The sequence below is a fragment of the Sprattus sprattus genome (genome assembly GCF_963457725.1).
Source record: "Sprattus sprattus genome assembly, chromosome: 13".
Lineage (NCBI taxonomy): Eukaryota > Metazoa > Chordata > Actinopteri > Clupeiformes > Clupeidae > Sprattus > Sprattus sprattus.
The window spans coordinates 22,028,726-22,045,451 of record NC_137911.1 but is presented as its reverse complement, the minus strand read 5'-3'; the positions used below and the strand labels follow the sequence as shown (position 1 = coordinate 22,045,451).

Sequence of the window (16,726 nt, the reverse complement as noted above, 5' to 3'; positions counted from 1 at the left end):
AATTGTACAGGCGAAGTAAAGTGTGCCTACATACATGAGTAGCCTGCACACAGTTCAGTTTAGTGGAGAGCTCTAATGAATCTAAAAAAAGATGTATCATATTATTATTAAACCTGTTCTAGAGTCTGCCTTTGGCTTTAAAAGGGTCTGGAGTAATTGCTTATCAGATAGTTTTGTTATGATATAAAGGCTTTCATTTGGATATGATTTTCAAGGATATTGGATATACATTAAATGATTGAAGCCTCACTCGACGCATTTGAACGCTCGACACACATTTGATTTTAACAACGGAGAAGTGACAGAAAAAACGGCCAATCACAGCCATGCATAGCCTTCTCTTTTCTCATGACGTTTACTGCCGCGGGAAACTTATTAGGAAGTGCCTAAACAATGTGAGTTCGAGGAATCTGAGCTAGCTAGCAAGTTTCAGGCAAGAACTCAGTTACATTTGATGAAATAAGGAACTGACCGAATGACATTTCAGCTGGTATCCATCTAAAGGGCATTCGCTAGACATGGCAACATCTTCTGTATCGAAGGTAAGAACATTCGTTCGGCCGCTAAACGTAAACTACCATTAGCTCGAGATTTTTTGGTTTTAGCAAGCGTTGTTGAGATGAAATGCAGACAGTCGGGCCGTGTAATTTATTAACTAAATATAATAAACCGATACAATTGTATCAAAGTGCTGTATTTTGTCATCCTCAGGGCTGTTTTGTTTTCAAGCCAAGTTCTAAAATGAGGAAGAAAAATTCAAATGTTGGTGAGTAACTTCTAACGAATGTAGTGCATTGCTGTGGAAGATATAACAAGTCACTTCATGTTACCTATTTGATTTTACAGCTGGGTTTGTCAAATTGCCGTTATGACAATAAATGTTAGGGGAAGTCATGAAAGTTGATAATTTAACTGAAATAAGCAGTACTATGATTTGCGTAATGTATCATTCGCAGAAGACTATTTCATTGAAGGTAGTGACGATGGAGAAATTGCAAGAATACGGGTCAACATCTGTCAGAGACTTTGGGACATGACGAAATCTGAGACTGAGGTAAACATGAACCGCCACACATCATCCAACTGTATTCTTGTATTATATAGGGTCTGTCTAGTTGTACTATGCCTGGAAATATTTGCAGTTGAAGCAGTGTATTAATACAAAAACAGTGTAGCCTACATGAAATAGGAAAAATATTATATAAAGTGGCAGTTGTATATGCATTGGTAGTCAGAATCAGAATCAGAATCAGAATCATGTTTATTGGCCAAGTACATTTTCATATACAAGGAATTTGTTGTGGTGTTTAGTTGCTCTCAATGTACTTTAACTGAAAATGTGCAATGTATCACAACAGTTTAGGATCAAATAAATAAATATAATGTAATATAAATATAATAATAAATATAATACATTTTCAAGTGTTCATTAAGGTGACGACAAGGGGAAAAAAACTGTTCCTGTGTCTGGTGGTTTTGGTGTGCAGGGATCTGTAGCGCCTGCCAGAGGGGAGGAGCTGAAACAGATTATGTCCAGGGTGTGAGGGGTCTGCAATAATTTTCCCTGCCCGTTTCCTGGCTCTGGTGGTGTACAGGTCCTGGATGGTGGGCAGGTCGGCACCGATGATGATTTCTGCTGATCTGACTGTCCGTTGTAGTCTGTTCCTGTCCAGTTTAGTGGCCGATCCAAACCAGACAGTGATAGATGAGCAGAGAACAGACTCAATGACTGCAGTGTAAAACTGGATCAGCAGCTCCTGAGGCAGGTTGTACTTCCTGAGCTGGCGCAGGAAGAACATCCGCTGCTGGGCCTTTTTGGTAACTGATCTAATGTTTGGCTCCCACTTCAGGTTCTGGGAGATTGTGGAACCCAGAAACCTGAAGGATTCCACGACAGACACAGTGCAGTTCAGTATGGTGAGGGGGGGCAGTGATGGGGGGTTCCTCCTGAAGTCCACTATCATTTCAACAGTTTTGAGCGAGTTCAACTCCAGGTTGTAGCGACTGCACCACAGGGCGAGCTGTTCAACTTCCCTCCGGTATGCAGACTCATCTCCATCTCGGATGAGGCCGATGATTGTAGTGTCGTCTGCAAATTTCAGGAGCTGAACAGACGGGTCTCCTGAGGTGCAGTCATTTGTGTACAGGGAAAAGAGCAGCGGGGAGAGCACGCAACCCTGGGGAGCACCAGTGCTGACTGTCCTGGTACTGGATGTTATTTCTCCCAGCCTTACCTGCTGCTTCCTGTCTGTCAGGAAGTTCGTTATCCACTGACAGGTGGAGGCGGGCACAGTGAGCTGGGTGAGATATTGCACATGGAAATTTGAATACTGTAACTGTGGACAAGATTGATGGACAGTCAGTCGGTGTTAGTTAGGGGGATGGCATGAAGATGACCGCTCTTGTTAAGTTTATTTCAGTGATGGCTCCGCTGATAGGGTGAAGAAATGGTGGCCTGGGTGGGTTGTGCCCCTCAGGATGTTGCTGGATCTGAGGAGGCAAGGCGATCTGAAATTTTCATCCAGTGAGAACGGGGAGTGGCCGATGATATCCTCTGCAGATAATAATTATAATACAGCAATGATCATAATAATAAACAACACTGTATTTGTACGAAGAATGCAGCTCAAATGCTGTACAGCTTTCTTGTCTGCTGTCGAACACTTAGCACACTATGCTGTGATGCAGTATATTTGTCCGCTCTTTATGGAACAGTGGTAGTAGTAAGGCACAAGCAGATGCATGGACAGGTTTGTTGTTTTTTTCCCCCTTAGAAAACCGACCCGCTGCTCTGCAGTTGTGTTGGTGATCCACGTGAGGCCCGCCTTTATGTGATGTTTTCTCCGTAGTTGTTCAGTGGTCTTCACGTGGTGTCTACTGAAGTCTATTATGTCTTTGTTTACTTGGCGTACATTGTTGGGTTGTTTTGTGAACTCCACAATTTGATGGCAGTGCAACGAGGTCCTGGCTATCTAGGGAACTGTGTGGTGGTAAGACAGTGTTGGAGCTGAACAGTTTGTGCACACATCCCATTTTCATGTCTAATCTGTATGCAAAAATAGTTTGACATTAAATGTTTACATGTAACAACGTGTCAATGTCATGTCTCAACAGATGTTGCAGGATGAACTCAACAAGAAAATCTTGGATAGCCTGCTTGAGTTCATCAAAAAATGTGCCTCAAGCTTTCAGTCCCAAGTTAATGACTGGGCCTCTCTTATGAGGGCCAGTGAGATCCCCACTGCTGCCTTGGTGCTAGGTAAGGAAGGGGAAGAGAAAGATGTGGCCTTAAAGGCACCCAGTGCAACTTTATGTAAACATTCAATGAAAAATAAACATTCAATTTCTAGTCTTTTTTACACGTAGTAAGTTTCAATAACTCCATACCATTACATATCGACATTCAAGGAGCAAAGATGAGACGTCGTTGTGTGGTGAGAACTGATAGAAAATCGTAAACGACAACAATCGCCGGTGGGGAGAAGCCATTTTTCCATTGACTGGAAGCCTGCTTTATTTATTGTAGGTTACAAAAAATAAAGAAAATGGCGGCGATTGTTGTTGTTATCGATTTTCTATCAGTTCTCACCACACAACGACGTCTCATCTTTGCTGCTTGAATGTCGGTTTGTAATGGTATGGAGTTATTGAAACTTACTATGTGTAAAAAAGACTAGAAATTGAATGTTTATTTTTAAGCCTCGAAAGTTGCACTGGGTGCCTTTTAAATGTATTTAAATTCAGGAAAAATCCAGAATCCAGTCAATACACAATCCACAGATTATTAATTACAGCATATGAAATCAAACACCATGTAGAATTTTAGTATTGACATATATTAAATAATCCTACTTGTTTGTCATAAAATGTTCTAAAAACATCTTGTGAATTTTATATTCTGTTTGTCAATACATTTCAGGATTTATTGTGTAGTTTAGACCAATCCTTACTATTTTTAATTAATAATTGTTTATTGAAATGGTGTGTTTTCTAAAATAATATAAAGTAAACCTTTTATTTGTTCTCCTTCTTCAGGAGTGAATGTACCAGATCATGACATGACATTCCATAGCCTTTCAGAGCTCTTGAAGCAGTCTGTGACTCCGTTTGTGGTTTCTGTGCAAGCCAAAGAGTGTACAGGTGTGCTCTTGTTGCTACATACTTTTGTTTGCTTTTGTATGTGTATGTTCTCAGTGTTCAAATAAGGCATTGGTTTCTCAACATTATGTTATCATAATTCTTCCATCAAAAGCTTTAAACACATCGTTAACTGTTCTGTCTGTCTGTTGTCTCCAAGTGTGATCCCAAATGTGACATATGAATGTAACATGCTTTGTGGTCCAAATTGTTGGATTTAGGCTCTGAAATGACAAAACAGAGTTATGGTATGCACTCAAGTTGCTGACCTCAGTTCAGTTGTTTCAGTGATTGAGACACTTTAAAAGCCCATGTCCTTCTTTAAAAGCCCATCTCAATGTTGATGTGAAGATATTAAGTCCTCCCATGCCACTCTTCAGCACTAAAGCACCTGATGCAGAAGGTCCTGGAGAGACTAATAGGAGTTGATGTGTCTGTGGATGATGATGACGACGAAGATGGAGGTCAGCGCACTGCTCCCGTCCACCAAAAGAGGGTGCACTGCTCCCTCAGTTCTCTCTGTGATTGGTACAGTTCAGTAACCAAGGTGAGAGTGTTGAAGATTTTCCCTTTTTGATTTATGACATTTAGGTAAGGGGCTTTAAATATAAATATTGTAAAACAAAACCTACCTCTGGTCCAGGAGACACACAAAAGAAGTACTTGAAGTAGGTTAAGTTACATTAATTACTTTCTTGAGCATCATGCATAGTGTTGTTTGTGGTTGTTGTTTTGCAGAAATATGAAGTTTCTCCAGGCAAAAAACGTACTTCGATGGCCAAAGACATGCTATCTAAGCCACCCATAGTAGTCATTTTCAAAGACCTTGAAGCCTTCAGCCCACGGGTACTACAGGACTTCATTGTGATATGCAGGTATTCTGGAATGTAACAGAAGTAATATGCCTTGGTTCATTTCCTCAAGAGATCTAGGACTGAAAGTGTGTGTGAGACCTGAAGCTGAACCTGTATTTTCTTGTTTTTTTTTTTTCTTTCCTCTAACTGTGCTCTCCCAGTCGATACATCCAGAAACTCCCTTTGATGTTCATCTTTGGAATTGCCACGTCTCCCAGCACCATCCAGCACATGCTGCCCCACTCTGTGTCCTCTCTGCTCTGCATCGAGCTCTTTCAGTCTCTGTCCTGCACACAACACCTGGCCACAGTCGTTGACAAGGTTACCATTGTTGGTCATTTTGTTCTCCCTTCTTTTTGTTTGGCAAAATGACTGTGAACGCTCTGCAGACTGCTTTGTGCACCTGTCCTTGGTCTTAGGGAGATTCAAATCATACTGTTATCTAGCTTCAGTCAAACAATAGAGCACAGCTGAAATGAGCGAAGGTGACTGCCAGTATGATTTGCCAGGATACAGGAAATGAAGGATTCCTTGGAATACACTTTTTGACATCATCAATTTTAAGCCAATTGAGCCCTCATTTCTGTGTGTATAGTTTTGTGCCTGATGCACAATAATTACCATTATCATTTCTCTTTTAGCTGGTTCTGAATACAGAGTTCCCCTTCAAGCTCTCTGGCAAGGTTCTGCAGGTGCTAGTGAGCATTTTTCTCTACCACGACTTTTCGGTCCGCAATTTCATTAAAGGCCTTCAGGTGAGTACTGCTTAAGAACTTTGTACAAGACTAACAGAGCCTTACAAAGTTAATTCTGGCATATATGGTTCAGATGGATGGCATGCTTAGAACGTTGCATCTGTAATTGCTGTGCCCTGCTTAGCTGGCCCTGGTCGAGCACTTCCACTCCCAGCCCCTCAGTGTGCTGTGCTGCCCCAAAAAGGAGGCGCTGGATCACACCCAGAAACTCAGCCACCAGGATGTGGAGAGGATCCGACAGCTGCCATCCTTCATGAGGTACATATGGAGACCGGGCGGTGAAGTTGATGTTAATGAACAACCCCATGCATGCTATGTCAAAAACGGAGACCATAGTTGGACGTCATTTAAACTGGACGAGAATAAGCAGAAACACGTTAATACTCCGTAAAACATGAGTGTGAGTTCTGCCCTTCAAAGCCTCTACCGCACCCAAGTGTCCGTTTCACAATGCCTGGGTTGTGTGCCTGGTGGCTGTGTTGTGGTACTGCTGTGCCTTGGTTGTGTGTGCTTATTCACACTGCAGATGTTTCTGCTGTGGCGCTGCTACTGCCAGCCCTATCTTTTTGCATTGAGTTTGCCTTTGATAATGGGCATCAGTATACAATCAGCTTGGTGCCATCCATTGCAAATGAGTAGTCCGAAAAGTAAAGACCAGGAAGTTGACCATTTGTAACCAGGAATCAATCACGTGACTTTTGTTACCCTAGTTCAGAGATAGAGCGCGAGAGGGAGAGCGCAACTGAAAACTACTAACTTATCGATATAATGTAATTATAGCCTACTTTGTGTTACTGTATAGTACACATGTAGCTTCCACTTTCCCCTTTCAGCTGCTAAAATGATTAAAAAATATATAATATTTGTTCTGTCATGTCTGTGACATAGCCTGGGCATCGAAACTGCAGTGAAAGGTGTCCGTTTATGTCATTCTGCTAAAATGATGTCAATATGACTATTTAAACATCTTTGTATTGTCTTTTTGCTAAGAACTGCTTTTCCTGCAATGAAAAATACACTATGATATCCTGGTTATACTGTAGGTCACTGCCTGCGTAAAAATTATGCATTTACCTGCCAGAATTAAGCCAATTGCTTCCGGATGGGTATCCATATTATTATTCAGTACTATAGTTTGATATACAGTTATACCAAGAAAGTTATTGCCTGGTGAATGCATGTTGGAATATTTTGCTTTCAGGACTTGGTGAATCTTGGTAAACTGTGGTTTTCCTGTTATGTTGCTTTAACCAAAATGCTAAGCATTAGGTAACCCTACCCCCACATCTGTTTCTCTCTCTCTCTCTGCAGGTATGTGGAAAATCAGGAGCCACAAAAACAAGTTGAGCTGCTGACCAATGATGAGTGTGTTAAGGTGACTGAATACCTCTATTAATGGAATAGTTTGTTGGTCATTTCAAAATTGCTCAGAATATTGACCTTGCTGCCTTTGGAAACATTTCAGGAAGTGTGTAAGATTTTGCTGAAAGCACTCAGGAAGTATCACAAGAACTACTACCCCATCCTCAGATGTCTCCATACTTTGACATCCTCTCTGCCCAAGTACCCCTTGGGGAAACAGGTAGTTTGGCTAAAACAAAACAAAAAAGCTTTGAGTGGGGAAAAAAAATAATGATACTAGACTAGTTTTGCAATCTCCAATAGACTGATTCTTTTACATTTTCAGATCAGAGAGATACACATATCCTGTCTGGAGAAGAATGTTTGGGAGACTGAAGAGTATGACTCTGCAATGCAGCTCCTTAGGTAAGACATGGTGGTAATACAGTGTTTGATAATACACAATGTGGATACTTTCTTAAAGCAACAATTTTGTCATTTTACAGATTGATGGCCAGAGATGAACTTGTTGCACTCTTGCAGAAGTGTGTGGTCATTCTGAGTTCCAGCAAGTCAAAGACAATGAAGGCTGCACTTGGACAGCTGCAGAAGTACTTAGCAAAATTTGATCAACTTGACAGTACGTTAACAGTAGATTTGCATGTAATGACTTAACCTTTTCATCGTCATCAATTGTGCACGAAGCGTCTTTCAACTTACTCTGAAACATCCCCAACCCTCTCCATTTATCTTTCATTAGCTCTCTCAGCAGAGGAGCTATTGCAAGAGGCTGTTTTACCAGAAAATGATCTACAGAAGAAAACTGACCTTTTCCAACTTCAGAAGGTATAATACATATTATGGTAGAAATAGGTATCAGCTATTTTTTTGTTTTTACATGAGACTTAATATGTTCTATCCTTCAATCAGACTCTTCTAGAGAGGAAAGAAACCAGAAGAACAAAGAAGATGACTCCTTTCGAGTTACTCCGAAATCAATTTCTGGAATTTGTCGACAGTCTTGTACGGTAGGGAGAAACATACATCCAACAAAACCAGCTAAGAACCAATAACCAGACTATGTTTATGTACATAGCACAATATACTTTATTATATCCATTTGCAGAGCGCACCTGGTTCCGCCCGAGTCACAGCCATTGAATGAGGTGTGCTACTATGGTTCCTCTGGGGTCCTCCGGAGACATCTCAATGCCACCCCTCGTACCTCCATTCAGACCGCCCTTAGTCACCCTTACTATTACTTACAGGTAAACCAAGCAAATAGATTTGGATCAGTTGCAGTTCTTTTTGTGCTCTCACTGCCAGAAGTAATCGCCGTGTGTTCTTGTACAGCATGAAGGTCTGAAGACAGACAGTGGCACGTTCTCTAACGCAGCCCCTGACATCTGTATTGTCCACAAACTTCACCTTGAGTGTGGGAGGCTAATTAACCTTTTTGACTGGCTGGAGGTAGGTTTGATCCCAGATTTAAATATGCCTTTTTGATACTCTTTTGTTTAAGTGACCTATGTTTCTGTGTTGACAGGCCTTGAGTAACTGGAATTACTTTTAAACATGCTGGAAAAGTGACTGGTGGGTGTTTTTAGGCTTATTCCACAGTTGTCAGTGCAGCAGAGGGTAAAGATCCTGATTCCAGTGATTATGGCAAGGTGGATGAACTAAAGCAGTATCCTTTTGAAAACTATACCGTGTTCTGTTGCCCATTAAGCCACATGACAGTAACAAGAGTTGCATTAACATTTAAAGTCTACTGTCTAATTGTCTCAGACCTGAATTGTACTCAAGAAATGTGTTAATTTTCCTGCTGAATACTGGTCACTTTTGTTGAGGCCCACTAAGTAAAGATACAGAACTGAAATATTCTTCAAGTGATTGCTTTGTAACTAGTTTGTCAAATGCCCTTGAATTCCCCCTCCAATTGCTGTTCCTTAACTTGCTTGTTTTAAGTGCTCGATTCATCCAAGCGGTGTCAGAGCTGGAGTTCCTAGGATTTGTGAAGTCCACCAAGATGAAGACTGACCATGTAGCACGATTGACTTGGGGAGGCTGCTAAGCTGTAATTTCAGTTCTATTAAAAGACTTGATGGCAAATTACGACAAGTGCTGGCTGGAAGTCTGTATTAAAAAGTTTTATTGTTTACATTTCAACTATGTAAGCAGGAAAAAAAATGAACAGGATAAAAGATCAAAATAAATATGAGATGGTATTGTGTGATGTGGTGATGTTTTCTAATAATTGCTTGTGTGTTACAGTACAATGTATTTAAGGCTCACACTACCCAAAACGGCAATAATCAATCTTCATTGCTGTTACTTAAAGTGAGACTTGAATAGAGAAAGCAACCACGGGCTTGAACCAAAAATGGCCCACACAATACTTTTGTTTCTGTTACAAACTATGTATTGCCCTTAATTTGAGAAAAAAAAAAAAAAAGACCTGTGATACCTTTCACTTTCTGATTATAACAACCTGTATTCATTAAAAATGGCTGATCAGTAAATGTTACATGGCATTCTGAATAACTTTGATATACAAGTAACAAAAATAATATAAAACACAAAGGATGTGGAATGCCAAGACTAAATAAAATCTGAGAAAAAAGGCTTTTACAGCAAGTGATAGGTAGGCCACTGGTAGAAAAATCAGGAAGGGTCCAAAACATAGCTTTACACCAAGAGGCACCTAAATGCTTAGGAAAGGGTGTATACCACTGACTGAAGCCTTTAAGTAGCCTTTGCCAACAAGTGAAATATGGCACTTTTTATTTGCAATCAAAACACAGTCTCTGGCATTGACGTCATCAGAGAATAATTCATATCAGTCACAGCAGTACATCAGCTTGTGTCCTGGTGGTGGGTGGGTCTGTCTCAGGAAACATCTATAAAAAAAAGAGAGTGCAAAAAGCAATTTATTGTCATTCAGGTCTCAAAAAGATTTGAGGTGTGCGAGTTCAAACTTCATGTGGTCACATTGGTGCAACATGGTTGTTTAGGTACACCCCGACATAGGTACTGCTTCAGGCACTGTGGTTGAAAATACTTACACTTTTTCACCTGGCTCAGTAACTCCCCATACATGCATTTCATCAGATATATACAGCCGCGGAAAAAATTAAGAGACCACTTCAAAATTATCAGTTTCTCTGGTTTTACTATTTATTGGTATGTGTTAAAGTAAAATGTGCATTTTTGTTTTATTCTATAACCTACTGGCAACATTCCTACCAAATTTCAAATAAAAATATTGTCATTTAGATAATTTATTTGCAGAAAAATGACAATTGGTCAAAATAGCAAAAAAGATGCAGTGTCTTCAGATCTCGAATAATGCAAAGAAAACAAGCTCATATTCATTTTTAAACTACACAATACTAATGCTTTAACTTAGGAAGAGTTCAGAAATCAGTATTTGGTGGAATAACCTTGATTTAAAATCACAACTTTCATGTGTCTTGGCATGCTCTCCACCAGTCTTTCACATTGCCGTTGGGTGACTTTATGCTACTCCTGGCGCAAGAATTCAAGCAGCTCGGCTTCTTTTCATGGCTTGTGACCATCCATCTTCCTCTTGATCACATTTCAGAGGTTTTTTTATGGGATTCAGGTCTCGAAATTGGGCTGGCCATGACAGGGTCCTGATCTGGTGGTACTCCATCCACACCTTTACTGGCCTGGCTGTGTGGCATGGAGCATTGCCCTGCTGGAAAAAACACTTCTCAGAGTTGGGGAACATCGTCAGAGCAAAAGGAAGCAAGTTTTTCTTCCGGGACAACGTTGGACTTTGGTAGGTTTGTAAAAGACCATAAGAATTGAACCAAAGTGGACTGGAGGTTCTTCTAAGTTCGTCTTCTCCAATTTTCAGCTTTGCCCAACACATGGTCGTCTGATGGTTAGACGGAGACCTGGAGAGGCCTACAAGCCACAGAGTCTTGCACCTACTGTGAAATTGGACTCATCAGAGAAGACAAACTTAGAAGAACCTCCAGTCCGCTTTGGTTCAAGTCTTATGGTCTTTTACAAACCTCAGCCAGGCAAAGTACAACGTTGTCCCGGAAGAAAAACTTGCTTCCTTTTGCTCTGACAATGTTCCCCAACTCTGAGAAGTGTTTTTTCCAGCAGGGCAATGCTCCATGCCACACAGCCAGGCCAGTAAAGGTGTGGATGCAGTACCACCAGATCAGGACCCTGTCATGGCCAGCCCAATTTCGAGACCTGAATCCCATAAAAAAACCTCTGAAATGTGATCAAGAGGAAGATGGATGGTCACAAGCCATGAAAAGAAGCCGAGCTGCTTGAATTCTTGCGCCAGGAGTAGCATAAAGTCACCCAACGGCAATGTGAAAGACTGGTGGAGAGCATGCCAAGACACATGAAAGTTGTGATTTTAAATCAAGGTTATTCCACCAAATACTGATTTCTGAACTCTTCCTAAGTTAAAGCATTAGTATTGTGTAGTTTAAAAATGAATATGAGCTTGTTTTCTTTGCATTATTCGAGATCTGAAGACACTGCATCTTTTTTGCTATTTTGACCAATTGTCATTTTTCTGCAAATAAATTATCTAAATGACAATATTTTTATTTGAAATTTGGTAGGAATGTTGCCAGTAGGTTATAGAATAAAACAAAAATGCACATTTTACTTTAACACATACCAATAAATAGTAAAACCAGAGAAACTGATAATTTAAGTGGTCTCTTAATTTTTTCCGCGGCTGTATATACTGATGATGAAACGCGCGGAACAATGCATTTAGCTGTAACCATGTTCCAAAAAGTAAAGTGGTCAGTATAGCGTATGAGAGGAGGAAGCTGGTGGAGATGGAGAACCAATGACAGGTCCCGACTCAAGACACAAGTGATGAATAAAGTACAGGTTGCATGGAGAGTGACAGACGGTGAAGAAAAAGTACTACTTTCAACCACAGTGACAAACGCAGTCAGCCTACTCTAAACTTGTTAAGGGTTCGACACAGTTTAAGCATGAAGCTCTGAAGTTGCACAACTACACTAACACACAAATCATGCAGGGACCGATCAATGACTCAGAACACCGACTTCTTTTCAGCGCAGATTATAGTAATCGCTCAATTGAGAATGAACCGTTCAACGCTGCCTATAACATAGCGAAGAGGAACTTCTGCTCACAAAATTCGTATCCCAAATCACACTGATGCAGAATGGGTTGAATGTGAATCTGACCTATGCCAGCAACATGGGCTGTGCCTAGTGTATAGGAGAGGCACCAGAATCTCTGGGAAGGCTGGTGGCAAAATAGACCCGCAACCCTACCCATCATAGGCGATCTATGCCACTGACCTCTCTGACAAAGAATGTGAGATTGTGTCATTGCCCATGTAATTAGCTGGGTCTCCACTCAACTCATTTGCCCATTTTAAGGGCCTTCACAAAAAGTTGGCTAAAGAAAATGCGAGTCTTTGCACTGTTATGCGAATAAAAAAGGGACACCCTCCTTATCAAGATGTTGGGAACAGAACGTATAATCGTCAGGGAAACTTTATTGTCAACACCTGGCAAATAATGCAAGTAAACCCGTTTCCATTAACCATAACCGCATTATATGTTTATACCTTTAGAGAATCGGGAGTTAATTCACAGCCACTCCTACTAGTTAATTGAGGTTTTTTTAAATTCAGTTTAGAGGATTCTATGCTAATTTCAAGCGTTTTTAGTCAGGATTCTAATTCCTATGGTGACAATGCATTTAAAAGTTATAGGGAAACCCAGCTATTGATAATGGGAACACCATCCCATGTCCTATTTGGCCTAATCGGTGTTGATCACACCCACGCAGAAGGTGAGGTGTGTATCATTTCGGTTTCCATATAATAAATGATGCTTAATTATAATAATAACTTTATTTATTATCGCCTAATATATCAAATGTAATGTATACATTGTAATGTTCAAGGTTAACTTCACTAATAAAAGAAGTTTATTTATCCCCAAAGGGAAATTTCAGTGCTACAGCAGCTCACATAAATGACGACACACGTAGCTTATAAACACACACACACACAATAAGTACCTGTGAATTTTCCCCATTCCCACATTTTATATAGAATTACACACATAAAAGTACTGTACAAAAAAAATTACATAAAAAAATAATTTAAAACTTAAGGAAAGCAAGTCTTGCGGCACTGTCAATCTTTACATCAATGCTAAACTAGGATTAGCAAATTAAAACTACTATTCATCAGCATGCCATGATGTACAGGGGTTGAACAAAAAAAAAGAAAGCTACCAGTGGCAAAACGTAGTCTACACTTATGCTGCAACTGTGTGATGTTAAGAAAATAGGTACTCACAACTAGCAGGTTGCTCCTCAAAGCGTCGCATTAACTGATCATGAGTGAACTTCACGAAGGTATCATATTGTTCTGTAAAATATACAATTCCACAATTTATAACGACCCGTGAAGATGTATAGAACACAACATTTTGGCACCTTGACACTAATATGCTCACCTGCCAGTTTGGTAGTCATCATCTCCTCGTACTCTTCACGAACTTTCTCCTCCCGCTCCTTAATTAGACGCTCACAGATCATGCCCACCTGCCTAAGAGTGAATAACGGCTGCTCTTTCCTTGATGGAGAGACCGAACCTGAGGAGGCACCTTGAAAAACAAAACCAAAAAAAAAAAAACATTCTAACCAACATATTTAATATAGTTAAACCACTCGATTACGATGACAAAAAAAACATAAATACCTTGAAGACTGCAGCCACTCAGGATGGACATACCAGGCTGTGAATCAGGTGAACAGCCATCCGTTGGTTGAAAACTACCGTCAAAATGCTTCCTTTTCTGCATCCTCTTGTACTCTTGTTTAATGTTATGAAGAATTTGCTCTGCGAGATAAAACAACAACGTGATTATTTAAGGGATCAGAAATATCGGCCCTAACACCAATGAGGAAAATCTGTTGCCGTACGAATTACAACGAGCAAAATGACATGCCATTTGTACTGCTACCAATACCACTAGTTTGAAAAATCTTATCAGCTATGCTTCGTCTGTTCTGAAATATTTAACTAGCCCTGAGAACAAGCCAAAGAATATCTTCAGTTACACAAGTGCCGGGGTTTAATAGCCAAGTTAGGCCAACTTAGACTAACGTAATCATATCTACTTAAACTATGGATATACTTAAAAAAGATAAATAATTAATTAGAGATATTAACACTGGCCTATTTTAACCTTAAGCTCTTTGAAAGATATAAGTTAGCTAACGAGCGTGACCTACCTAGTCAGCTAATCAAGTAGCACGGTAGGCCCAGTTTCTACTCTGAAGACGAGAGTAGTTCGCTACGATAACGTAGTTAGAAAGGACCTGGTAGTTAACAGCCCTTTAGTCGTAAGTGATGTATTTTTTGTAAACTTTAACACAATCATATATTGTAACCAGCATACTAGTTAACCCAAGGTAACGACAACGTTCCGAGTAGGTTAACTGAAACATCCATACCATAGCATTAGCAAACTATGCTAGCTTGATTATCTAGCTACCAACCTGTTGTAAGTTTAGAGGAGACTTCTCCGAATGGTGAGGGTTCATTTCGCAGGTATTTTCTTGGTGAAGACGACGATGGCGATACAGGAATACACCTCCTCCTTTTGGGTGATGCGGGATTCATCAAAGGATCAAAATCCATTGTCCTTTTCAAAGTAGCTCCACACGCCATAGTTAGCTAGCTAGCAGAGGCCCCAGAGCACTAAAAATCCAAAATTGCGTAGTTGTTTCTTGCCGAATAAAACTACGTTTACCAGATGATTGAGACCATCCAGTTAGTAACTATCCTTTCACACCAGCACGTTTTGTTAGATTGCTGGGCCTTGGCAAGTGAGTAGTGGGCAAGCCAAATGACTAACGTGCTCGAATGCCAACTTCACACCGTAACCTGCCTCGCTAGCTACCGTTAACTACGATAATGCTAGCTTGCTAGTTAATGTTAGACAACGAAAACTCCTCTTAATCCCAAGAAAATAACCGCAAATGGACAAGGTACTTCCACCCGTGTTGACTCCTACTTTCTCTTCCTAACCAGTCTGTTGACGATTGACCTTCCTGTCGATGTGGTAGTCGATGGCGATAAGCCGACGAAGATTTTCAGAGAACAATTTTTGTTTTGGACGTCAACATAGCTCCACCGTTTCCTGCGTTTTGATGACGCCAATTTGAACTGTTGAGCATGCGCAATTCACTCTCTGGTCATTGTAGTTCCGTTTGTCTTCCACAAATATAGGCAACAATGACCACGTTGCAATTTGACAAAAGAAAAGGAAATGGATTCACGGGTAGGTGGGATTTGAATAGTCAGTCTCGCATTGATATGTCCACGAGATCCTTTATCCTCTACGAGAATAATTGGACGGCTTCAGACAGCTTGCAGACTCCCCTCAGTGTCCGGCCACTTGATGGCAATATCTCACAAGCCCAGCTGACATATTAGGCTATCTACCAATTAGGCTTCATAAACAGCATTCATGGAATCTACAGTGTCAGGTGATCAGCCTATCAAAATAAACAGATGTCTTTCACTCATTTGTTATTTCAAAACCGCAAATGCTGTAGATTGTCAAGCACTCTGGGCCATGCTCATGTTGTGGTCTATGATCTACTACACTAACTAGTACTACCACCACTCAGTAGCCTATTGGAATGAATCAGGTAGGCCTACTATTCAGTAAGGTAATACAAAAAAATAGATGACCTGCATATTTCTTCATGTGAACCCATCAGCTGACCCACCAAATATCAATTATAAAAAAAATATCAATCTTTTTTTGGTTTTGTTTGGCAATGCTGGTCTGTTCGCAATAGTGCAGGTTAATGTTGTTTGTGTAAGTGCAAATCCTTCATTCTAGGCCTATTTTACAAGCCTCTTTATCGCCAATCAGTTAGTTAGATAACTGCAATGACTGATCTTCTGTAAGTTTTCTAATGAATCACAACAATCATGCCTCCCATTTACAATTACAAAACTGTATTAGTACAATATTAGGACAGCAGTAGTATTACAGTATTAATAGTAGTATATTACAGTATGTGTGGTTGCTATCTGTCTGCCATTGTTCAGTATGGTCTGGGCCCAATTACACCAACCAAATAGCTAGGTCTGGCAAATAAGGCTATAGACTTACATCTCTCCCTAGTCTGCTTAGGCTATAGGTTATTGTCATGAAAACATCAGTTAAGCTAATGTTTCATTTTCTCAAAAACACCAAGAATACATTCAATTACTAAAACATGTGTAAGATTGAGAAGTAAATTGCCCTAACTTTTTATTATTAATGTATGAGTGATCATCTCGAGATTGCAGACCATGGGCTACTCTCTACTGAGGGAATGTTAAAACATATTTACATATTCCTCATCTTGAAAACGCAGAGATTAAAACAGTTTCGACCCTTGCAGTCAGAGATTTGAAAATTATGAATCTCTTAAACAAAATATTTCGTCAATACCACTAGACGGCTCTAAAACTTAAAAAAAAAAAAAACGAAAGAAGGCGAGGAAACGTCTGTAGTTCCTTACAGCAGGTGGCGAATCAGTCAAAATAAAAGTCCACTTCAAACAGTTTTAGGCGAC

The 16,726-nt window shown here is 40.2% G+C and overlaps 2 protein-coding genes across 2 annotated transcripts; one reads left to right on the top strand and one right to left on the bottom strand.

Annotated features, from left to right (window-relative positions):
- Nucleotides 1-409: 409 nt before the first annotated feature.
- orc3 (origin recognition complex, subunit 3) lies at nucleotides 410-9,161 on the top strand (the record flags this gene model as incomplete). The annotated part of the gene is made up of 20 exons (XM_080850703.1): nucleotides 410-542; nucleotides 712-766; nucleotides 957-1,054; nucleotides 3,115-3,259; nucleotides 4,036-4,140; nucleotides 4,518-4,684; nucleotides 4,876-5,012; nucleotides 5,153-5,312; nucleotides 5,633-5,746; nucleotides 5,871-6,004; nucleotides 7,058-7,121; nucleotides 7,212-7,328; nucleotides 7,434-7,513; nucleotides 7,594-7,727; nucleotides 7,848-7,933; nucleotides 8,018-8,115; nucleotides 8,214-8,355; nucleotides 8,441-8,557; nucleotides 8,695-8,774; nucleotides 9,056-9,161. The coding sequence occupies exons 1-20, from the start codon at nucleotides 519-521 to the stop codon at nucleotides 9,159-9,161; spliced, it is 2,163 nt and encodes a 720-aa protein (XP_080706829.1). The 5' UTR covers nucleotides 410-518.
- Nucleotides 9,162-9,270: 109 nt separating this feature from the next.
- akirin2 (akirin 2) lies at nucleotides 9,271-15,280 on the bottom strand. The gene is made up of 5 exons (XM_080849795.1): nucleotides 14,648-15,280; nucleotides 13,845-13,985; nucleotides 13,600-13,749; nucleotides 13,440-13,511; nucleotides 9,271-9,987 (listed from the first exon to the last, which is right to left on the bottom strand). Exons 1-5 carry the CDS (start codon nucleotides 14,817-14,819, stop codon nucleotides 9,977-9,979), a joined length of 546 nt encoding a protein of 181 aa, XP_080705921.1. The 5' UTR covers nucleotides 14,820-15,280; the 3' UTR covers nucleotides 9,271-9,976.
- Nucleotides 15,281-16,726: the final 1,446 nt, after the last annotated feature.

Bases quoted from the DNA above. Each gene is read 5' to 3' on its own strand.
- akirin2 (XM_080849795.1), bottom strand. From the start codon at position 14,819: ATGGCGTGTGGAGCTACTTTGAAAAGGACAATGGATTTTGATCCTTTG. The intron at 13,986-14,647 runs GTTGGTAGCTAG...TTTATCTCGCAG, and splicing joins CTCCTCTAAACTTACAACAG to AGCAAATTCTTCATAACATT. The intron at 13,512-13,599 runs GTGAGCATATTA...TATATTTTACAG, and splicing joins GATGACTACCAAACTGGCAG to AACAATATGATACCTTCGTG.